General features: G+C 37.5%; 1 protein-coding gene across 1 annotated transcript in view; it reads right to left on the bottom strand.

Annotated features, from left to right (window-relative positions):
* Positions 1-26,636, bottom strand: part of LOC124123916 — a 64,223-nt gene that overhangs the window by 21,140 nt on the left and 16,447 nt on the right. The window contains exon 6 of the mRNA XM_048387155.1: positions 26,185-26,253. Coding sequence (XP_048243112.1) covers positions 26,185-26,253 — 69 coding nt within the window. The remainder of the gene's footprint in view (positions 1-26,184; positions 26,254-26,636) is intronic.

Below are 26,636 nucleotides of genomic sequence, written 5' to 3'. Positions count from 1 at the left end.
GCGTGCATGCGTGCATGCGTGCATGCGTTGTGATACGAGGGTTGGCGAACATGTTATCAGATGATTGTGTGAGTAAGTTAAGTGGTTGAGGATGTGGCAGGTATGAGTATTGATACATGCAGACTTGGGGTTGGGGGACTGGTTGTGCCTGTACTGAGGTCTTTTGTTTCACTCACTTATAGTGTTTTCTTTCTCTCAAATACTGTTTTACGCATTTTAATGACTGCAACTGTAGTGACTCAAAGGTCATACTGGCCGGGCATTCAACATATCTACCCCAACTACATACGTAGCCATTTTTATGGTGTACAATTCTTCTTCTACGTCTCACACACACACACACACACACACACACACACACACACACACACACACACACACACACACACACACACACACACACACACACACACACACACACACACACACACACATTAATTGTTTTATTAAATGTATCTTCGAGAGTCAGTAAGAAACTAGAAATAACTGCCTTTGTTCTGTAAACCTCACCAAGTTTCAGCTTTCGCCTCTTCCTTTGTGGACTGAGGTTTCACATTTGTAAAATGATCTCTCTTATCTGTCTGTACCATCAACTTAACTGCCCTCACCCCCTGCAGTTTTCCCGTCCTAAATTGCCAAGCAGGTGACCCACAAGGAGGAATGCCGCCCTCCCTCAGTCCAGTGATACTGTGCCTAGCACAATATGTTGGGGAGACGTAGCCTTGCTGTGGGCAAACATTTTGTAACAATTTGGCAAACTTTGATATGTAAACAGCAAATATTATTCAGTTTTATTTCAACAAAAACGGAAACAATCGGATCCTACTTATTTTGTGGATACCATAACAATAAATCAAGCCAATAGATCCTTTGAGCAGGCATGAATATAAAAAATAATTAGCAAGTCGATAGTCATAATTCCCTCTGTTGGTCCCACGTGAAATGTTGTTCATGAATAGAATAGATGGCTGATAGACGTTCAACCGAATAATATCATTTGCTAACTTCAACTGTTCATCTAATTTCCATGAATGTATGTTACATAGTTCATATGTTCATGGGCTTCTTCACTGAATGTATAGTGTGGAGGACTACTTCACTTGAGGATAAGTAACATAAATAATGATGATAATTATGATAGTATTGCCATTATTATTCCTTCAGATTATTAAAATAAAGTTAATGTTATGTTTTCATAGAGAGAAAGAGGTATGGAGATTGTGAGATTATTTTTAGCATCGGAATTGTTAACATAATTCTTAAAGATATTATGTTTTGTTTGTTTGTTGTTAAATGCTGCACTCAGCAACGTAAGGATATTAAAACCTTACATTTAGGTTCAGTTGTATTTTTATATTTGTATCATTTTGCAAATGTTACAGAGACCTGATAAGGGATATATAATCATGTATAGTCGCTATTCTTAAAGTAAGAATATGTTAGATTTATCAACCAGAAATATTGCACACAAGATATATTTAAATTTAAAAGGAGCCCAAGTGGGATAGAAATTTGAGTCTGAACCTGTTGAACAAGGCTTGTTTCATTTTGGGCTATAGCATTGCCGCAAGGTCTGGGCGGAAGGGAACACCTGTTTGCACCCATCAGATACCAATCACAACTTCTCTCTCCAAACGAAAACAAAATACGAAAAATGTCGGAAGTGTATCCTTCTAATTTTCTATTTAGATACATGTTTTAACTTTAAAGTAATTATATGTATCTCATGTATTATTGGTATCTGTGATGCTGGTACCGTTTTGTTGCCATTGTGTAGCTTTTGTGGAGTTATTATGAATATCAAATACATGCCTTGAAATATGGACTTGTGAAAGAACTCATCATTGAATCATTTGCATTTAAATTAATGCATATACCATTTACTTGGCGTGTATGGACATATTATCCATCTACTTATACACACTTATTATGGACATATACAGAATTTCATTGTACCTTATTATTTAAAAAAATACCCGTGAAGATCCGGGTTAGAATAGGCATTCAACAACCCATGCTTCTACGAAGGCGACTTGGCTCGCTGACTTGGTTGATGCATGTCATCGTATCCCAAATCCGTAGATCGGTGCTCTTGATGATAATGACTAAATGTTTGGTCCAGACTGGATTATTTACGAACCACCGTCATATAGCTGGTATATTGCTGAGTGCGGCGTTAAACAACAAACAATCAAACAAAATCTATATAATTATTAAACACCTTCTAAACTTTTAATATTTCATTTTTCATAAATGGCTACGTTAGTGCGTTGCCTAGATCTCTCGTTACCTACTCACAAGAATAGATTAAAATAATTTGTTTTACTATCATATTTCTGTTTATCTAATTCATAATACAAAATTGATAATTCATTTATAATAGTATAGATCATATTCGTGTATATCACTATCTGATGCTAAGGTTTTATTTCAGAAAATATAATTAATTCAAAATGTAGAAAGATACACAATTTGCCATTATTTGACTTTTAAACTGTACAAAGTATGATATAATGATCAGAATACCTGTAACGGGTAGTATTTAAGAAAGAAATATTTGTCGAGAAGTCCCATTTTTTTAGATATGCCCTTCAGTAGTATTATTGCATATCTCCAGAGAGAGGTTTACATTGTAGTTCTCATTATTTGTGGATAATTCAAAAAGCAACATAGAAAATATATATGCTACCATGACGAAAGAATACAGAGTATACATAACTCGCAATTCTATATATTCAGCAAACAGCCTAAAACCGAAACTCCACAACATATCCGATTACACTGATTAAGGCTGTCCCAGTTCTCCATGCGATACTGACGCCCGTTCGTCTCCCAGACCATACAGAATAAATTTAAAAGGAATCCAGCTCAAGTCTAGAACGATTTGGCAAGCCTAGATTGCCTTAATTCTATCCATGAAAGTAAGCATTAATAAAACAATATTGTTCTTGTCTGCTTCAGATTATATTTTGTAGATACTTATTTTAACTAGGAAAATTGTACTGACACCGGCGCTGTCCCTATTGAAGCTATCCATAAGAATTTCGAATTGCCGTCCATTGTTCGATGTCAATACATCGATGACAAGTGAGGATATCATAAAGTAATCGTTGATGCCGCTACACTTTGATAAAAATTATAATCAAGTTGACTGGTGTGTACATTATTACAGTGAACATGTACATAATCATGCCCTAATAATCAAATGCCGTAATGTCAAATACTAATTTATTATTGTGTGATGAATTTAACTGGATCAGTGGTAACATGTAATATTAATATTCCAACAATTTCTTTCCTGGTTGGTCCATCCATGTCTACAAAATGAAAATAATACAATTAAAATGGAGCATAGAACAATTCTTAATTTCAGGCTAGAGCTGTGGAAATCTAGACTTTCCCAATCAATATAGACTTGAGTTGGTCTCATGTTTTACTTTATTCTCTTGGGTCAACGTCACAGCTCATACCATACACTAACAAGACCAGCTTGCCCCCCGCCGGAGCGCCTGGATTTTGGTTATATCATCTAACATGCCAACTCTGCTCTTAAGTAAACAAGAACCTAATCAGCGAGGGGTCCTTTATCATCCCTATGTGGCTGCTTATAAAAATCTGATATCTTTTCCCAAAGACCTGGTTAATAATATATTTTCTGCTGAATATTCGAAACAAATAGAATGAGTTGGTACTACATGTACATATGTATACGGTTCTATTTTAAATGACTGCAGCGCTCCATTATGAAAACAATTTGTTTTAACGCCGCTCTCAGCAGTATTCCAGTGATATATGACGGCGGTCTGTTGTATATGAAATATATGCAAATTGAATCTTGAATCTTGAAAGTTGTAACATGTCCGCAAATAAGTATCACATGCAGTATATCAACTGCAATATACTGTATACATCAGTATACAGTGTGTCGCGAGCTCTGCGCTGGGCTGGAGCACACATTTCCTACACCTCTCCCTTCGGCAAACACATCACGAGGGTTGCAACGAGGTCACAGGTCAGGCGTGCACTCGTCAGTTGTCTAATACGGTCAAGAGTAAGATCTTCCGGAAGACCACTGTACTGGAGGTATGTGGATTATTGAGGAGGTACTACGTGTTTGGAACTGGGAGTTGAACACTAAGCACTTTTAGAGAAGAGCTCACAATAAAACGTTATGGACTCGCGGACGGACTTGTGTTTTCATTTCAAGACGTACATTTATCAGGTTGAACTTCCTAACTGTAACAATAACTGAACTTTACGCCTTTTATACACATTTGTGATGGGGCGACAATGCGACAACGAGACATATTTTGACCTTGAAAATGTCGCGTTACGGCATCGTCTCCCTTTTGTAAAATAAAGAAAAGGATTATCAAAGAGCGACAATTCGAACACGCGACAATGCGACAAATGGCCAATTGTCGCGCTTTTGTTAATTTTGACACGTTTTGCTTGTTTTTGTAAAGGCGTCAATGCGACAATGCGACAACGAGACAATGTCCCTTCCATAGTAATCCGTGCAAATAAAACTGAGTAATGAAATAGAAGTCTGACATGCCAGTTAAAAGATAGAGTGTTGCAGCTTCTGATTTCATAGATCTTCAAGAAGGGTTATCAATAATGGGATTGGTGATGAGTTCAACTGCATACGCTGTGATTAACAATAATGCTCCGAGTCAATACATTTTGTCAAATGTATGACATGTATTACGTGAATAAACACATTGTTTATACTCGTCCATGTTTTTGACGGACAAAATAATTTACATGCTCGGTAAAACTGAGGACGGGCATCATTGTGTGTTTCCGTGCTTTGTTCAGGTGAACAATTGACTTGTCCATGCATGTTTTGTGACGGGTGCCACTTGTGTGGCAGGATACGCTCACCTTCTCCCGAACACCCATAGGAGGACTTGAACCACTTCGGATTTTTATCCCACATCAGTCTGATACACCATGATATAACTGAAATACTGAAATACTGTACAGTTGAAAATGATGTTTAATGCAATTACCGTAGTGTGTTACTGCAACTGTTCATATTTTGTGCAGTGATGTTATGTAATATGTAAAAGAAAGCATATTCAATTATCCAATTGATTTGAATAGAATATACTTGCGTCAGTGTATTTTATTAACGCCCCAAATCGTAATTTAAACACATAAAATAACAGATCACGCATGGTGCCTTGACTTACTACTAGATTTAATGGGCCACCCCGGAATAAAATAGTTCCCCCAAAGCGAGGAACATATGTTTTAGTATGTTTACAAGAAATATATTCCAAACAATATCCTCATTAGATGAGAAGATCTTTTACAGAATTACCTCAGTAAGTCAATTACAATGACAGAGCGTCGTAATACATTTACATCAAGTACAATACGTCAAAATGGCCGACACGATAAACGTGACGGGAGATATTTTCGAAGTTGTTAATTAACCTGTGGCTATTTCAAGCCTTTGGCATCACTGATCAATTGGCCGATCATTGAAAGGTGATTGTGAAGATGTGTCAAATAGATACTAAGGTAAATTCATAGATTTCTGTAAATTGTCACTGCGACAGTTTGGATTTTTTTTCGTGTTTTTTCTCTCTGGGATGGGTTGCAGCGAGGGTATCCTTAAATGGGCTTGCAACCACGCTTCTGTATGAATTCGTACCAGGGAATTCCAAGGGTTTTCCCCAGGAATGTGGAAGTAGTCAGTGTTTACGCCTTTTCAAGAATACAGTCACGTGAAGAACGTCATGTGACCGACCTCGCGTCTAAGTCGTATATCTTGTAAACTTCACATTTAAAAATTAGTTATTGTTATAACCAAATGAAACACAACCCATTATCCGATAGGGGTAACTGTACATAGCCGTTACCACAATAAACTTAGTAACATTGTTTGGTTTGACTTCTTGGCGCGTGTCTGAATTCCATTAACATGTAACATATCCTAAAACTAGCCTATCAGCAAATCTTGCTGCACTGCGCGCGACAGATACTAGAGCAAGGCATGCCAGAAATACGAAACCTAAAGCTTCCGAAAGGAAGCCTTGGACATCACGTGCGTCGGGGGACCAGCGCCATCTGATTGGCCGTTAACAGTTGTACAAGGCGGAGCAAAAAGCATCGTTTTTCCGTCCATTTTACGCTTGAAAAACTCGACCCTTTTCTGGACACTTTCTAGACGCTGACCAATTAATCAATTTTAATGAATTTTTAGTCGTTTTTCCGTCCAATGACCATATACGGAAAAAAACGACGTTTTCGTGTTTGCAGTGTTATCTCAAACATTCACTACTTGTCTGTCTAGCGAGGGGCTTTTACAGTCGTATTCTCCCTTAGTTGAGAGAGAGACCCGCACTCGACGCATCAAGACAATAATAGGTCTCAAGATTAAGTTTTCGGCTGGATGGCAGCTGCCATTTAATTATAAAATAGACAGTCGCCTAGACGGCTGACATGTAAGTGCGCCGACATGTTCCTAAAGATCATAAAATGGACAATCTTTGGTAACATCTAATTTATTGTTGTCTCACGCCAGAGCTTTGAGTAATTCTGTTCATTGAACAATTGGAATTCAGGAATTATCAATACTTGTTTTACTTTATATAAGATAAGATAAGTTCACAGACTTTGATTTCCAAGTCCCGATTATCAAATCAATGAGGTATCAGTTTCACCACATGTGCACAGACCGCCTATGCGTATATATATATATATATATATATATATATATATATATATATATATATATATATATATATATATATTTCATAACTATTTACCAGTTAAAGTCCTGTCCTCTTTTCAAATAATCTGAGAGAGTAATCATCATTAACGAAACTCATTCTCATCAAAGAATACAGAACAAATAAAGAATCAGATGCATACATTTATTGCAATGCTTCATTCATCACGAAGCAGATTTACATACATTTGTGAATAGCACTTAAACTTTTACCATTGTCCATGTAAACATAATAATATATACATATATACAAAACAGGACATGCATTTAATAAATATTTTCCATAATATGGATTTCCGAATATATAAACGATTTCAACGTTGATATTCCAGACAAAAAGAAATCTTTTGTCTTTTAACGTTCAGGAGAAAAGGGTTTGCTTTCACAAATGAACATATATATGGTTAGCGTCATTATACAGCGAGGGGGGAAATTCGTTTGCTCTAACTGCCTTCACAAAAACATTCCAGCCCTTAATTACCGAGGCAGCTCGGCATTGCCTAAAAGTCGGGCCAAGACGGGCTAAAGTGTTATTGGCTAATTACTTCATTTCGGATGCAACATACACACATGACATTACTGAACAATCACTAACCCATAACGTGCAACATAATTAGGTATTTCGGAGTAAATCGCTTGAAAAGCAGAAAGTGGAGCTGTGTGTAAGCGTCGCTGATCTAGGTAACATGTAAAAGAGCAATCTTTAAACGAAATAAGATTTGAAACGTATCCAATCCTTCTAGTTATCGCGATACAAATTTCCATCTGTCGGCATAGCGTATATATTTATAGGGTAGTACTATATCTATGTAAATACTACTTAATAATGTCACTGTTCATCGTGTATAAAGCAGACACGTTGGTTAAAGTAGACCTCTTCTCCCCATACTCTCAACAGTCTCACAAGTGTTCGGTCCGACTTGGCCCGGGCTGTCAAAATCAACGTAAACCTCACAGATGTAACATGAAATGGATTCACACCTATAGATAAGTATTATATCTACCTAAATATATCTTTTTAGTGTCTCAGATCGCGGTTTTTAAAGCAAACAAGGTGCTCAAAGTGAAGCCCTTTTCCCTCTACATTCTCAACATAGTCTCTTATCAGAAGTGTTTGGCTTGTGTTGGGTCCGACTTGGCCCGGGCTGTCAAAATCAACTTTTCACACACAGATGTATCATCAAATGTGTTTACATCTGTAGCTTAGTATTTTATCTGCCTGTATGCCACTTTATAATGTCACAGTACATCGTATTTAAAGAAAACAAGGTGCTCAAGGTAAAACCCTGTCCCCTCTACATTCTCAACATAGTCTCTATCAAAAGTGTTTGGCTTGTGTTGGGTCCGACTTGGTCCGGGCTGTCAAAATTATATTTTCCTGAATAACATGTTGTTTGCATGTAAAATATATGTCCCTGTTCACCTATGTAGAAAGTCAATAAGCGAAATAAAACTGAGTAACAGACTGTGTATTATAGATCCATAGAAATACGATTGCATAGACGATCAATTCAGAATACAACAGGTGTAAGGTTTAGCTAATTGAAATGTATCTCGATGACTAATTGAAATGTATTTCGCAGGTAATGATCAATAAACATTGTGACAGAAAAACAAATGAAGGATTGAGTTGAATTTTAGTTTTGCGAAAAAGGTCCGTGGTTTCTGTGGATGAAACTAAGTTTGACAATGTTGCAAATGATAACTTTCTTTGACTTCATTACGGATTCCCCAACCTGTTTCGAGGAGAATTGTTTACAGTTAAGTAAAATTCTAATTAAGATTTCTTAAAGCTGTGACTTTGGCAAATTCAAACTTCGATATCATGGTACACAGTTCTATTGTAAAGTCAGATTGGGAGTTCGAGATGGCGCTATGTATTTTTATCTCGAATTTGAAATAACACTGCAAACACGAAAACGTCGTTTTTTTCCGTATATGGTCATTGGACGGAAAAACGACGTTATTTGGACGTTTTCAAACCATCGTTTTTCCGTCCAAATAACGTCGTTATTTGACATCGGAATTTACTGGGAGAGAACGATAGCGTTAAGCTCCTCCCTTTCTTGATTGACATTGTCAATCAAGCAACAGCGTCTACCGGTATTTCTACTTCTCAGTTTTCATTGGTCAGTCCCCGCGTGTTAGATTACAGGCCCGCGTTTGACGCTGCACTCGAAGCGCTTAGCGGAAGTACTGAAATCAATCGTTCTGCGCATGCGGATTACTTAATGCCTTGACCAAATTTTCTGTTCTGTGCATGCGCGATTTCGCGTATTGTTTCCTAGATTTAATGTCACCACTATTTGACAATGGTTCATAAACACAGTCACGTGAAGGTTCGGAATCGTAACGAGTAACTCCATTTAAATTGAAGAGTATCCCCAGTGATATGGGAGATTCCAAGATGAAACTATTCTATGGCTATCTAGGCTGCCACCCAAACCGATCTAAACGGGACCCGATAGCTTATTGTATGCTATATAGTCATATGGAAGTGGACAAGAACTATACATTGTATTCCGGCCGATTGTTCTTGCATTTACTTATAAGTCAGGAAAATGGACTTAAAAGGGGAGTTGTTGAATGTAATTATTTTATTTATTAAATGTTGCCTATACACTAATCTGTACGAACTTCTCATTGTTCTGTTTATGTCATCCTATATACTATTAGTATGTTACCGTTCTAAAGTCAACCAATATCAAGAGCAGCGATTTAAACCACTGAAACACCCAAACACAAGGCTGTTATCAAGCGCTAGTGCAGACGTGATGCATCGTAAAAACTGTATCGTGATGTCTTCAGAAATACAATTATACTACGAGATAGTACGGCTAACGCTGACTCACCGGTGGAACAAAGACAATATCGCTAATACAGATATAACGTATTTGAATGTTAATACTAAAGACAAACAATCATTATTTTTGCAGTGACGATATAACACGTATACACGTTTATTGTTAACTTTCATCAGTTTTGCTCTTCATTTTAATAACTTTGTTTTCACATATATGTAGCAATACCCGACAAGCATGTCATACATAATTATGGGGCAGTTTTCAATCTTGTACTGACTTACTCTGGTGTTAATGAGCGAAGTTTATTGGCTTGTGTGTAAAACCCCGTTTTTCTGGTAATCCTATTATTACTTAGTTTATTTCTATCTAATGACACCCTGTACTCTGGATCATGGCACCGTGACTATCCATAACAATTAAGATGAACATTCAGTTCAAGTAAATGAATGAGTTTGTTTTGACGCTACAGTCAGTCAAAAAACCAATGCTGTGAGGTTTGATAACACACTTCTACCAGGTCGAACATCGTGGATCCTCATTTTCTGCCTAAAGAGAATCATAGTTCATATGCTAATCCATCTGCGAATACCCTCCCACTCAAGATGACCTTACTTGTTGCTAAATCTATCATCTATCCCCCCAATCTCACCCCCCCCCCCCCCCCGCCCCCCACCGGCACGCACGCACGCACGCAAACACGCACACACGCACACACGCACACACGCACACACACACACACACACACACAAACAACTGACCTAAATAACCTGGACAGGAAATACTGCTGATCTTAGCCTCAGGTCAACTCAGCCGCCTCAGCCGCGCCACCGCAGAATGTTCGTCCAACTCTGCAGGGGGCATTCTCAGTGGCTTCAAACGCGCTGAAATGTTTTCGCCTTGCATCCAAGATGCCGGACAAGTAAAATCGTATACAATTTGGCTATTTTAGGTCCTATCTCTTTTTTGATTACCCAATAAAGTCAATTCACAGTTACACGGTTGTGAAGAAGCTTACAACTTTATAAGACTTATTCATCTCATTCCAAAAAAGCTACTCGCGCTCACATAAAGTTGTAGTTATTATGTCACTGTTTTATTTCTTTAATAATATATTACATGTTTAACAATAACAATTAAGATGAACATTCAATTTCCGATATAAGTAAATGAATAAGTGTGTTTTACGCCACAATCAGTCAAAGACCAACGTTGTCCGGTCTGATGACACACAATCTACCAGGTAGCACATTGTGTACACCCTATCCCCATTGAAGTCTCCACTGTGGGTATTCCTGGGGACGAAAAGGCCCCATGTACCTAGGAATTTCATCAATACATTCATGCGCGGCATTCTCTGCCTAAAGAAGATCATATAGTTAACATGCTAATCCAACTCGAACTACCATCTCGCTCAAGATGAATGTTTTATGTAACATCAAACAGGCCCACATTTACGCACGCACGCACGCACGCGCACACACATATTTGGATTTACCAATCCCTGAATTGAGAAGACGTGCGTTACGAAGCTCCTCCAAGTCATCATCAATATCCGTATATGTCTGTGATATCATTATCCATCCAAAGCCGAATATACATTTATTGTGTTTTCTTGTCAACAAATGTTATAATTGGGATAACACTTTCTGAGTAAAGTACAGATTATCGTACTTTCTTGGGTTGAGTCCCGTCCGGGATTTGAACCCACACTGTGAGTGAGGCACCCAATCAACAGAACACAAAGTTGGCGATCTAGCCCAGCCACCGAACCAAAAATGTTAGTCCAGATGACGTATACTTTGTGTACTCCTCTGACAAGAGAAAAATGGCACGGCTTCTATGACCGAAAGCATTGAACCAACAATACCTTTAAGAAAGTGGTCAACAGTAACACACATTATATTTGGATACCACTTTCTCAGTAAACTACATATTTTTAGGGTGGAGATAATAGACGTTGATGGTTGATTATCAATGGACAAATTAAAGCAAAAACTTAACTTATGAATGATTGGTAATGGGAAATGGACATTGGGCAAACGAGAGGCGGGGTAATCAGCGCCATGCCAGTTATCTGTTGGCTACCCTTGTTGCGTTCCCTTCTTTGCTATCGTTTTACTTTTGTTGTTCTTACAGGTACAAATATATGTTCTCTGCCTCATAGCATTTAATAACATGCACCTGATGAAGGAGAAAGTACATATTCCGAAACGCAGTGTTCCTCCGTTGACATCCATAAACATTTTTCCTTGTGTGTATCAGTTCTTAATGCCCTTCAAAGACTCAATCTATGTGGTGATATTTGCGTAGAATATAATATGGTCATGCCTATATACATTTGGGTCTTTGTCTACATAAGCATTTAGACATATAATTTAAAGCTAAGGACATTGCTAATTCTGCGGCATGAAGTACACGTCATAGCAAGCTGTGATCTTTATTCATACTTTAGATATTCGTAATGGAGATCTGTAACTGAAGTTTACCGTAATCTTCCGCAACTCTCATCTCCTGACCAGTTGAACGTCTTAGTGCATTCAGATGCCATTGTAAAATTCCAGGCTGCCCCTCTTTCTGTGATGTTTTGACGTGTGAAATCTATTGCGTTATAATAATCTCTGTTTGCTGATATATAATATGTACATGTTGTAAAATATTTACGATATTTTAAACGTGTAATTCGATGCATATGCAATGCAATGTGAACATAAGTGCGGATGCACGAAGGCGGTTATAGTCATAGTTATACTGCGATGGATGTAGGGGAATGGTAGGGGGGTGTATGTATGTATGAAAGCACGAATACCGATACATGAGGGCGGATATAGTTATAGTTCGATGGATGTTGGGGAATGGTGGGAGGATGGATTATGTATGAAAGCATGCGCATGGATCAATGATGGCTGACGTAGACATAATGGTGGGGAAAGAAGAATGTGATGTGTGTGTGTGTGTATGTGTGTGTGTGTGTGTGTGTGTGTGTGTGTTTGCGTGCGTGCATGCGTGCATGCATTGTGATACGAGGGTTGGCGAACATGTTGTCAGATGATTGTGTGAGTAAGTGAAGTGGTTGAGGATGTGGCAGGTATGAGTATTGGTACATGCAGACTTGGGGTTGGGGAACTGGGTGTGCCTGTACTGAGGTCCTTTGTTTCACTCACTTATAGTGTTTTCTTTCACTCAAATACTGTTTTACGCATTTTCATGATTTAAGTGACTCAAAGGTCATACTGGCCGGGCATTCAACATATCTACCCCAACTACATACGTAGCCATTTTTATGGTGTACAATTCTTCTTCTACCTCTCTCTCTCTCTCTCTCTCTCTCTCTCTCTCTCACACACACACACACACACACACACACACACGCATTAATTGTTTTATTAAATGTATCTTCGAGTGTCAGTAAGAAACTAGAAATAACTGCCTTTGTTCTGTAAACCTCACCAAGTTTCAGCTTTCGCCTCTTCCTTTGTGGACTGAGGTTTCACATTTGTAAAATGATCTCTCTTATCTGTCTGTACCATCAACTTAACTGCCCTCACCCCCTGCAGTTTTCCCGTCCCATATTGCCAAGCAGGTGACCCACAAGGAAGAATACCGCCCTCCCTCAGTCCAGTGATACTGTGCCTAGCACAATATGTTGGGGATACGTAGCCTTGCTGTGGGCAAACATTTTGTAAAAATTTGGCAAACTTTGATATGTAAACAGCAAATATTATTCAGTTTTATTTCAACAAAAACGGAATAAATCGGATCCTACTTATTTTGTGGATACCATAACAATAAATCAAGCCAATAGATCGTTTGAGCTGGTCAGAATATAAACAATAATTAGCAAGTCGATAGTCATAATTCCCTCTGTTAGTCCCACGTGAAATGTTCTTCATGAATAGAATAGTAGCTGATAGACGTTCGACCGAATAATATCATTTGCCAACTTCAACTGTTCATCTAATTTCCATGAATGTATGTTACATAGTTCATATGTTCATGGGCTTCTTCACTGAATGTATAGTGTGGAGGACTACTTGAGGGTAAGTAACATAAATAATGATGATAATTATGATAGTATTGCCATTATTATTGCTTCAGATTATTAAAAAAAAAGTTATTATGTTTTCATAGAGAGAAAGAGGTATGGAGATTGTGAGATTATTTTTAGCATCGGAATTGTTAACATAATTCTTAAAGATATTATGTTTTGTTTGTTTGTTGTTAAATGCTGCACTCAGCAACGTAAGGATATTAAAACATTACATTTAGGTTCAGTTGTATTTTTATATTTGTATCATTTTGCAAATGTTACAGAGACCTGATAAGGGATATATAATAATGTATAGTCGCTATTCTTAAAGTAAGAATATGTTAGATTTATCAACCAGAAATATTGCACACAAGAGGATAATCATATTTCATGACACTATTCTACGTCGAAGTCAACGATATTTGTCTATGTTATTGCTGAATGACACGGATACGTCATGATAAAGCAATTAGAAATTGGCATTTGATGATATACGATAGCTACGCGATAAATCACAAAGAACAAAGAAGGAAGCGATATTTATTTCACGATAAAACATTGTTCTATCATGACGTCATTTATTGAGATTCGAACATGCACTCGCAACTTGAAAAGTAAAATTTGTAAATTTGACCTTATTTTTGAGAGGTATGTGTCTAGTGAGTTGTTCCCAATAAATGTTGCTGGAGAATCCGAATGTGAGAGTGATATGACAATCGGTATTGGGAGAAAAGGTACAGATGATTGACGAGAAAATTGTGAGAATATGCGGGACCAAACTCAAATCCTAAAATGGATTTATCTAGCATGGCCGCTGTCGGATTCTATTCAAGAAATCATCATTATTTAAGTACGGGTAAATATTGTAAAGCGTGTATTTTTTCCTAATTTAACACCCTAAAAGAGGCTGTACGTAATGTTGATATCTCATAGAGAAATAAACGAGTCTCGGTCGTTGTTTATCGTACAATAAACAACTCCCACTCGTCGTTTGTTTTCTTAATTACATGACCATATACACTAACATTATATCTTTTCATGTTTATCGGTCAACAAAAGCGACATAAGCATTTCCATAATCATGAGAAACCCTTGCCAAAAGTAGCGCCAACTGCACCATTGCGACAACATCAGGAGCATGTTTCATGATTCATCATAATGAATGATGACATTGGATGCTCGCAAAAACGCGAGCTCATTCCGATCCACTAGTGGCACCCGCCACAGCACACCCAAAGGCAAGCCAATTGTTCACCCGAAAAGGCAGAGAATTGCATCTGACATCATTTTTGTCATTGATACTTCAAACCTGGATATGCCGTCTACACGTCCAACACAAAGCCCAAGTCAGGACCAAAATCCTTCAAACCCGGCCAAAGTTCTGTTAATTACATACATTTCCCCCTAACCTTAAATAATTTATACTAGTTCTGAAGTAAATCGTATTTACCCGTATGAATCGTCTTATGTTATTTATTGCCGATAAACAGAATATGCACACTTTCTGAAAGTACTGTGTGATAAGTCACGCACCAAACCTATACTCTCGATATACATGCTGCTCTTACTTAAAAAAGAATATTGGGTTAACAAGATATGTATATTAAAGTACCATGCTTTCCTGATGTGCTCTCATTCTAATTTGAAATAATGGCATAAATAGTTACCACTCATCTTTCAATATTTTTCAAGGTTGGGTTAATCACGAACATATTTGAATATGTACAACATCTATACTTACTTATCTTTATACTTAAAGGCATTAGGTTTGTCTGCCATAAGACCCCGAAACACATATGTCCAACACAGCCCAATATTTGGCTCTTGGCTCCTTGTTCTTATATTTTATAATTATTGTTTAAACAACTGTTTTTTTTCTGTAAAATATGTTCATTTCAGAAATTAGATGTTATTCTAGCATCAGGTCTGTGGTACGTTTACTGCATCAGCAGTACATTAAAACGATATTACATTATATAAATCCACATGGAGGAAATGCTTAACATTTATCTTTTAAGGAAGAGTGCAGGACGACTTGCTTTATACATATAAATGTGGACATATATGTATGGACATTTGGATGATACAGATATATACCTCCTTAAAGATAGTGTTCGTAGATGACTGTAGAAAATGGAATAATTATGTGAGTAATCGGGTTAATACCACGTTCAGCAATATTTAGCCATATTGCGATATTGGTTTCCAGCATACAAGACGGACCATGAAATTATGACTTGAATTTGGACCTGGCTTTCTGGTGTGATGTAACACCCCAGAATCTCCGGTAGAAAAAGGGCTCAAAGCACGAATTAAGATCACGAGATGATACTGATGTATGCATCTGGACATATATTTGCGTAGTATTACTACCTTAATTCATCAGTTTATATGTATTTTGCATAAAAGGATATTATAGGATCGACGCTGACATGCGCATATAACCTATTCACCAGTGCTGTAATATTTCATTTCTTCTGACACATATCGACACGAGAAATTATATTTAAATTTAAAAGGAGCCCAAGTGGGATAGAAATTTGAGTCTGAACCTGTTGAACAAGGCTTGTTTCATTTTGGGCTATAGCATTGCCGCAAGGCCTGGGCGGAAGGGAACACCTGTTTGCACCAATCAGATACCAATCACAACTTCTCTCTCCAAACGAAAACAAAATACGAAAAATGTCGGAAGTGTATCCTTCTAATTTTCTATTTAGATACATGTTTTAACTTTAAGTAATTATATGTATCTCATGTATTATTGGTATCTGTGATGCTGGTTCCGTTTTGTTGCCATTGTGTAGCTTTTGTGGAGTTATTATGAATTATATCAAATACATGCCTTGAAATATGGACTTGTGAAAGAACTCATCATTGAATCATTTGCATTTAAATTAATGCATATACCATTTACTTGGCGTGTTTGGACATATTATCCATCTACTTATACGTGTACACACTTATTATGGACATATACAGAATTTCATTGTACCTTATTATTTAAAAAAATACCCGTGAAGATCCGGGTTAGAATAGGCATTCAACAACCCATGCTTGTACGAAGGCGACTTGGCTCGCTGACTTGGTTGATGCATGTTATCGTATCCCAAATGCGTAGATCGGTGCTCTTGATGATAATGACTAAATTGTTTGGTCCAGACTGGATTATTTACGAACCACCGTCATATAGCTGGTATATTGCTGAGTGCGGCGTTAAACAACAAACAATCAAACAAAATCTATATAATTATTAAACACCTTCCAACAATGAGAAATTAAACTTATATTTTCTAAATATTCTGTTATATTTATAACATAATTTAATTCATTATTTAATTATTGCGTTGCTTTCTTCCCTGTCATTCAATGTGCATGTTCAAACCCCTAAACTTTTAATATTTCATTTTTCATAAATGGCTACGTTAGTGCGTTGCCCATATCTCTCGTTACCTATTCACAAGAATAGATTAAAATAATTTGTTTTACTATCATATTTCTGTTTATCTAATTCATAATACGAAATTGATAATTCATTTATAATACTATAGATCATATTCGTGTATATCACTATCTGATGCTAAGGTTTTATTTCAGAAAATATAATTAATTCAAAATGTAGAAAGATACACAATTTGCCATAATTTGACTTTTAAACTGTACAAAGTATGATATAATGATCAGAATGCCTGTAACGGGTAGTATTTAAGAGAGAAATATTTGTCGAGAAGTCCCATTTTCCAGATATGCCCTTCAGTAGTATAATTGCATATCTCCAGAGAGAGGTTTACATTGTAGTTCTCATTATTTGTAGATAATTCAAAAAGCAACATAGAAACTATAATATATGCTACCATGACGAAAGAATACAGAGTATACATAACTCGAAATTCTATACATTCAGCAAACAGCCCAAAACCGAAACTCCACAACATATCCGATTACACTGGTTAAGGCTGTCCCAGTTCTCCATGCGATACTGACGCCCGTTCGTCTCCCAGACCATACAGAATAAATTTAAAAGGAATCCAGCTCAAGTCTAGAACGATTTGGCAAGCCTAGATTGCCTTAATTCTATCCATGAAAGTAATCATTAATAACAAAATATTGTTCTTGTCTGCTTCAGATTATATTTTGTAGATACTTATTTTAACTAGGAAAATTGTACTGACACCGGCGCTGTCCCTATTGAAGCTATCCATAAGAATTTCGAATTGCCGTCCATTGTTCGATGTCAATACATCGATGACAAGTGATGATATCATAAAGTAATCGTTGATGCCGCGCTACACTTTGATTAAAATTATAATCAAGTTGACTGGTGTGTACATTACTACAGTGAACATGTACATGATCATGCTCTAATAATCAAATGCCGTAATGTCAAATACTAATTTATTATTGTGTGATGAACTTAACTGGATCAGTGGTAACATGTGATATTAATATTCCATCAATTTCTTTCCTGGTTGGTCCATCCATGTCTACAAAATGAAAATAATACAATTAAAATGGAGCATAGAACAATTCTTAATTTCAGGCTAGAGCTGTGGAAATCTAGACTTTCCCAATCATTATAGACTTGAGTTGGTCTCATGTTTTACATTATTCTCTTGGGTCAACGTCACGGCTCATACCATACACTAACAAGACCAGCTTGCCCCCCGCCGGAGCTCCCGGATTTTGGTTATATCATCTAACATGGCCAACTCTGCTCTTAAGTAAACAAGAACCTATTCAGCGAGGGGTCCTTTATCATCCCTATGTGGCTGCTTATAAAAATCTGATATCTTTTCCCAAAGACCTGGTTAATAATATATTTTCTGCTGAATATTCGAGACAAATAGAGTGAGTTGGTACTACATGTACATATATATACGGTTCTATTTTAAATGACTGCAGCGCTCCATTATGAAAACAATTTGTTTTAACGCCGCTCTCAGTGATTCCAGTGATATATGACGGCGGTCTGTTGTATATGAAATATATGCAAATTGAATCTTGAAAGTTGTAACATTTCCGCAAATAAGTATCACATGCAGTATACAGTATATCAATTGCAATATACTGTATACATCAGTATACAGTGTGTCGCGAGCTCTGCGCTGGGCTGGAGCACACATTTCCTACACCTCTCCCTTCGGCAAACACATCACGAGGGTTGCAACGAGGTCACAGGTCAGGCGTGCACTCGTCAGTTGTCTAATACGGTCAAGAGTAAGATCTTCCGGAAGACCACTGCACTGGAGGTATGTGGATTATTGAGGAGGTACTACGTGTTTGGAACTGGGAGTTGAACACTAAGCAATTTTAGAGAAGAGCTCACAATAAAACGTTATGGACTCGCGGACGGACTTGTGTTTTCATTTCAAGACGTACATTTATCAGGTTGAACTTCCTAACTGTAACAATAACTGAACTTTTATACACATTTGTGATGGGGCGACAATGCGACAACGAGACATATTTTGACCTTGAAAATGTCGCGTTACGGCATCGTCGCCCTTTTGTAAAATAAAGAAAAGGATTATCAAAGAGCGACAATGCGAACACGCGACAATGCGACAAATGGCCAATTGTCGCGCTTTGGTTAATTTTGACACGTTTTGCTTGTTTTTGTAAAGGCGTCAATGCGACAATGCGACAACGAGACAATGTCCCTTCCATAGTAATCCGTGCAAATAAAACTGAGTAGTGAAATAGAAGTCTGACATGCCAGTTAAAAGATAGAGTGTTGCAGCTTCTGATTTCATAGATCTTCAAGAAGGGTTATCAATAATGGGATGGGTGATGAGATCAACTGCATACGCTGTGATTAACAATAATTGTCAAATGTATGACATGTATTACGTGAATGAACATATTGTTTATACTCGTCCATGTTTTTGACGGACAAAATAATTTACATGCTCGGTATAACTGAGGACGGGCATCATTGTGTGTTTCCGTGCTTTGTTCAGGTGAACAATTGACTTGTCCTTGCATGTGTTTGTGACGGGTGCCACTTGTGTGGCAGGATACGCTCACCTTTTCCCGAACACCCATTGGATGACCTGAACCACTTCGGATTTTTATCCCACATCAGTCTGATACACCATGATATAACTGAAATACTGAAATACTGTACAGTTGAAAATAATGTTTAATGCGATTACCGTAGTGTGTTACTGCAACTGTTCATATTTTGTGCAGTGATGTTATGTAATATGTAAAAGAATTTAAAGCATATTCAATTATCCAATTGATTTGAATAGAATATACTTGCGTCAGTGTATTTTATTAACGCCCCAAATCGTAATTTAAACACATAAAAATTATAACAGATCACGCATGGTGCCTTGACTTACTACTAGATTTAATGGGCCACCCCGGAATAAAATAGTTCCCCCCAAAGCGAGGAACATATGTTTTAGTATTTTTACAAGAAATATATTCCAAACAATATCCTCATTAGATGAGAAGATCTTTTACAGAATTACCTCAGTAAGTCAATTACAATGACAGAGTGTCGTAATACATTTACATCAAGTACAATACGTCAAAATGGCCGACACGATAAACGTGACGGGAGATATTTTCGAAGTTGTTAATTAACCTGTGGCTATTTCAAGCCTTTGGCATCACTGATCAATTGGCCGATCATTGAAAGGTGATTGTGAAGATGTGTCAAATAGATACTAAGGTAAATTCATAGATTTCTGTAAATTGTCACTGCGACAGTTTGGATTTTTTTTCGTGTTTTTTCTCTCTGGGATGGGTTGTAGCGAGGGTATCCTTAAATGGGCTTGCAACCACGCTTCTGTATGAATTCGTACCAGGGAATTCCAAGGGTTTTCCCCAGGAATGTGGAAGTAGTCAGTGTTTACGCCTTTTCAAGAATACAGTCACGTGAAGAACGTCATGTGACCGACCTTGCGTCCAAGTCGTATATCTTGTAAACTTCACATTAAAAAAATAGTTATTGTTATAACCAAATGAAACACAACCCATTATCCGATAGGGGTAACTGTACATAGCCGTTACCACAATAAACTTAGTAACATTGTTTGGTTTGACTTCTTGGCGCGTGTCTGAATTCCATTAACATGTAACATATCCTAAAACTAGCTTATCAGCAAATCTCGCTGCACTGCGCGCGACAGATACTAGAGCAAGGCATGCCAGAAATACGAAACCTAAAGCTTCCGAAAGGGTGCCTTGGACATCACGTGCGTCGGGGGACCAGCGCCATCTGATTGGCCGTTAACAGTTGTACAAGGCGGAGCAAAAAGCATCGTTTTTCCGTCCATTTTACGCTTGAAAAACTCGACCCTTTTCTGGACACTTTCTAGACGATGACCAATTAATCAATTTTAATGAATTTTTAGTCGTTTTTCCGTCCAATGACCATATACGGAAAAAAACGACGTTTTCGTGTTTGCAGTGAAGGGTTTTGTGCTGAAAACAAAATCGGGGCGAACCGAGATTCAAACACACTGGCATAGGTTTCTGGCTTGCCCAAGGGACACAACTCTGCATAGCGAATTGCAGCGCCTTCGGCGACTGGGCCAACCATGTCCCCGTAAACAACTGTAAGAAACTATTATACAACAAAGATGTTTTAGATGAGATATGTATTGCGGAACATTCCATGAAGAAACAGTGGCAATATTGCACAATCACAAACTACAAAATACATGCACAATAAACGACAATTAAAAAACACAGGAACATTCAACATTCAAAAGAGGTAGAATTTAATTTCTAAAACAAGTGTTTTATAATGATATGGAAACAATATGAGAATTGAGCAAAACTATGGTAATGTAGTACATACATGTACAAGGAATTTGTTTGTAATTGTTGATATGTTAACAGATCTTGGAAGTTGTTTCTGGATAACTGTTGGTAACTTATTAAGAATCGGCTCCTTTTAACAGAGTGTACCAAATTCTTTATAATGATTGGGGATTATTTGTGATTCTCTTTCTTGGTTGTATTATGTAAGACAGTGCGTAATGTTGTTCATCTTCTGAGACATCACATGTTTCACAGAGACGTTGTTCAAATGGGGTTGGTGTTTTTATATATCTACAATTTTTTCAATTTTTAGTTTGTGATTACTTAAACGAAGTTTTGAGAAAAGTGACCAATGGCCTTTGTTTTTACAATATGTAAGATAATTCTCAATATTTATAGATAACGTGACCAAACTGTATGTTCCTAACTTGCTGCTAGATAAATGGGAATCCATTAATGATTGCGTGAATTTTTACATTTGAACTGAAGTATATTTAGAGTGTATTCATTACATTTTTTGTGTTTACTATTTTAAAAGTTTGCTTTATTTAAACCAACCAACATTTTGACCAGAAATATTGATATTTGCTGCATGTTGTGTTATCTATATAGGATTTTTTTAATTGTTACTAATAGTGGGTATACATCAAGTTTTGCCTGACAGGCCCAGTTTTCTTGCCTGGGTTTTCTTTGTGCTGACCACATTAAAGACACTGTTTCTTTTATTGTGCTTTCCAAAGATAAGTACATTAATAACAACCAATTTGTACTTAACACAAATTCTCTCCTCCCATAGCTTACACTTCCTTCCTCTGCACATAACATTATATGGCGGGGAGCTATTGATGCTCTGCAGCAATCTCTACTTGTATGTTATACCATACACAAGAGAAGGAAGTATTAGTGATTGAGAACATTGGTATATTCATACACAAATCCCACAACTTGTTTAAAGGTAATGTTTGAATAAGATTTGTGATGTACCGGGAGCAGATTAAAGAAAGGAGGATTTTATTTAAGACAATGTTGTTGTTGTCCACTACTGCTCATTGATAATCCCTCATAGCAGGGGAAGTGGACCAGTCCATTCATTAATTAGGTGTGACCAGCATGGCCCAATTAATTAGTGAGCTAATTTTAACTGCTTCTTGGGAGGGCTGCATTTTGGAGGTCTACGTTATGGGAGGGAACCGCCAAGGTTACCTCAATCTCTTAAAATCGGATACGAGTTCTCGCTACCGCTGAGGACATCCTCATTACAGGTCACGTCAGAACGACCTTTCGCGAACTTTGACCGACCAATGAAATTACGTATTTATTTCTAAAAAATAATAGTCGCAAATCAAAGTTTACTCTATGACTATCGTTGGTTATTTGAAACTCGGATGTTAAGCATAGTACATGTGTCAGTGCATGGAAACAGTTCTATTATACCACAGAGAGGGTATTAAGAGTGGACATTGAACCCAACTAACTGTACCATGTCCAGTTGTGATCACACGAGTGACCTTGGAGTCGGGATCATTTATTTTATTGATTATAATCAATAAGAAATATTTTTAATAATTTCTGTCAATGGTTGCAAACCATAATTATCCAAATAAAACCTGTAAATACAAATCAATAACGCTAGCTATTTACTGTGGTTTCCCGATATAATATATGCAGGTAAGGAATATTGAATAAGTGTAATAAGAGGTTGTGAAATTGCATTTTCCGTTAGAAACGATTGAAATATTGTAAATACAATCGACAAAACCCTTTCCATAAAATAACATGACATAACATGGGAGTGAGTGTTTTACTGTTGCTTATTATAAAATTACCAGTACTAGTATTGCAGCTATTCGCGTGGGTGGTGAGTGAATGAGTATATGCCTACTTCATCGGGGAAATTGGTGGAATGATACCAAAATAATGTTAGGTTTACTTATTAGCACACATTGCATTTTGTATTCATGCCTCGGCCATGGTGTGAGATATCTAATCAATAACTATTCGTCTTATGTTTTCTATACTAGTATCTATCTATCATCTTGGACAATTTACAATATTCGGAATCTATTTCACCTTATTTTCTCTCCTGTAAATTGTCCGGTTCGTCTTTTGGCTTTCTTTCCTGAACAAACTATGGAAGTTACATCAAACTTAAAATGGCAACTGTCATCCCACCGTGTCATTTCGATCGTCAACTTCGTTGCTTTGCGCGTTATAACGGGGTGTACCATGGAGCCAAACAAGGGGAGGCCATCAGTGTAAATGCATCATCCTACAGCTGATTACACTTAACTTGGCATGCATTTTCTTCTAATTAACGGCATGGTGATTCTGGGCCACAGTACGTTTCCCAAGCAGCCAAGAGGCGAGTGCATGGATCGCGTGGTCAGGCTTGGTGACTGGTAGGTCCATGTCTCAACGCATCTACAGGTCAGTAGGCAGAATGACAGGACGTTCATGTGGAAGTTCCAGTGTCTTAATCGTGATTACTGAACCCAGATGTTCATGTATTTGAGATTGGGGCCACACACATTGTCTACGGCATGTTCAACGTGTAGCAATGCTAGTTCTATAACATTGGGATAATCATCTGATACGTTGTGTATTTACATGTGAGCGACGAGTAGTGTATCTATAACAGACCGCCATCATACAACTGGAATATTGCTGAGTGCGGCTTTAACCAACCAACAAACAAACCATAAGAAAGTTTGTGAGTGTATATTGTCAAGTGTCAATAAGTCGGTGATTTAAACAGAAAAAAAACTAATAATGCAATCGAACTGATTCACACAAGCACGACACAGTAAACAGTGTTGATGGTAACAACATGAGCGGAACGTAAAACAATGTATTGGGCCTGCCTGTACGTGATAGATTAACACTGAGAACATTTTCATTTTGCTGGCCCTTTTATATGTTATCTTGACTCAGCAGACGTCCTGAATGTTGCACAGCTGCATACACACGACAGTTTTTGTTGGTCCACATTCAGCGTTATGACACGAAGCGGCACAGAAGAGAACAGAGTCCCCAGGAATGTCCTAAATCAGTGTCTATGTTGTCTGGAATCATTGTGCAGAACGACCCTGTTCAACACTAATCAGTACGGACCAGGCCACACCAGGTCATTTGGTCAAGCTCAGCCTGGTCTCTTTAGAGCGGATATTCGTATACATAACATGATAGAAATAAAGAACATATACTTAAGGAAATATAATAGAGAGTATATCACAAGTCACAAAATCAAGAAGCCCTGTCACGTGACAGGTGTTGCGCTGAAACTCACTGGATTATGGCTGTACTTCAACGAGTAGATGAAGACGTTAGTGTCTCATTATCATCCAATCGATGCCCACAGATTGGTCACATGACCCAGCAGGCACATGGCATTGTTTCAACGTTGAACTTTGTTTGATCTGAGATTGCTATGTTGAAAAACATTGTATCACCAGAAGAAAACAAACATATTTCTTGTACGTTTTCTTTTCTTAAATGTCTCTACTTGTAAGTCTAATAAGTCTGCTCTGACACCGTCTTTTAGTATGCGCTGTCATGTCAGTGGCTTCTCTGTCTGGTCCATCGCTTGTCTGGTTTGTGTACAGGCCGCCAATGCATGGCAGGAGTACTGATATGCGAGTGTGTCCAGAAAAACTTTTTATGCCCATTTTGTGAGTGACGTGTACTATCGGTAGGGCAGGACATGCTTTCGCGAACACCTTGTGTCATCACTGTTTTCAGTTATCCATTCATATAATTTTTACGGATATTTCGCCGTTTAGGCATAATCGAATCTGTTTCAGCGGATAATCGAGACTGGATAATTCATGCCAAACTTTAAGGATTTAAAGAATTACTTCATATCTTATCCTTTGTGCTTTTCTCCTACACGAGCTGACATGCCATCGCATTTGTGAAGTACTGGACATGTTCAAAGTGGCGTCCACTCAGTCTTCCGTGACACTGAGACACAAGGCAAGTATTGGGTACACACTTAACGAATTTGAACCAACTTAACCAAATCATATGCATTGCTGTAGGAGAGGGCTTTATTATATACTTCAGTGTGAAAGACTTCGTATTCTGAACTTGAGAAAGTGACATTTTCTTTGCAGTGAACATAACACTTAATATTTCACTGCTATGAACATTGTCTTACAGGAGTTACCTACCCTCAAATTATCTCCCCTGTTGGCTTCCTTTTCACTTTAGTTCCACATTGACAAGGCAAAATAAAGGCAGATGGCCATTAATGGAGTTAATATCGCTTCTTGTGGTTTGTTATTCTCTGGAAAATGTTTCATTATAAAATTATAAATTTCTCATTTAACTTGTCAATCGAGACTGTTCGTTTCGCAAAGCGCCATTTTTGTGTCTTAATCAGTATGTACTTTTTCGCTTCCAACAGTGGTCTCCAAGATTCAAAAAATATGTTTTGTTCGACTTTATTTTGTATGTAGCCATATTCAAATGTATGACTTTTATTGACTTAAAATATTATTTGTTACTTTTGTGCATGGGTTTTTAAAGATTTTGCGAACGCGGAAATACTTTTCAAGTTGCAATTACGAAAGGTATTGACACGTCCCTGCATGTGAAGTTTCAAGGTTTTATATTTTAATGAAATAGAACATTTTCAGGTAGTCATCTCCACAAAAAAGTGTATAATACATAGGATATTCCCTGTGTCTCATGAAATACCATGTTTCTCTCATCTTTGTTTCACTAAACACATGGAATATCCTGTACATACCTGTCTTTACTCATCAGGTGCAGTGGTTCATCAGATTAAACGTGTGTATATATCTCCTGAACGGAGTTATTGAGGTACTCACAATGCAGGACCATGCATCTGTCCGCTACACCTGTCTTCATCAGGTGAACACAGCCGTCAGTAGGGAATCCTGCAAGACAACAACAGCATATACAGAGCTTGTGGAATTGTCCTGTGAGTAGTTACAGAAGTACTGGTGTCACATGCTGCTGGGTCTTTTTATCTCGAGCGAAAAACATAGTTGGTACATGTAGGCCATCATGACGTCATTTCAGCTATCATGACAGGGAATCAAACCAGGAACATTATCGGGAGCACACCACAGACCGGATGTCATGATAGTATGAAAAAGTGATGATAAAGTAGTGCCAAAATATGGAAGCACTGAGGTTACTTACTTTGATAGTACACTCTGTCAGTGGGCATTTATATTATATATTTTTCTTTGTGTATCACACAGATACAGTGGCACTTTCCTGCTACTAAATACGTGTACAATATTTGGGTCACTAG

Source organism: Haliotis rufescens, unplaced genomic scaffold, assembly GCF_023055435.1.
Source record: "Haliotis rufescens isolate VD_foot unplaced genomic scaffold, xgHalRufe1.0.p SCAF_67, whole genome shotgun sequence".
NCBI lineage: Eukaryota > Metazoa > Mollusca > Gastropoda > Lepetellida > Haliotidae > Haliotis > Haliotis rufescens.
This window is presented reverse-complemented; position numbering and strand designations above follow the sequence as displayed.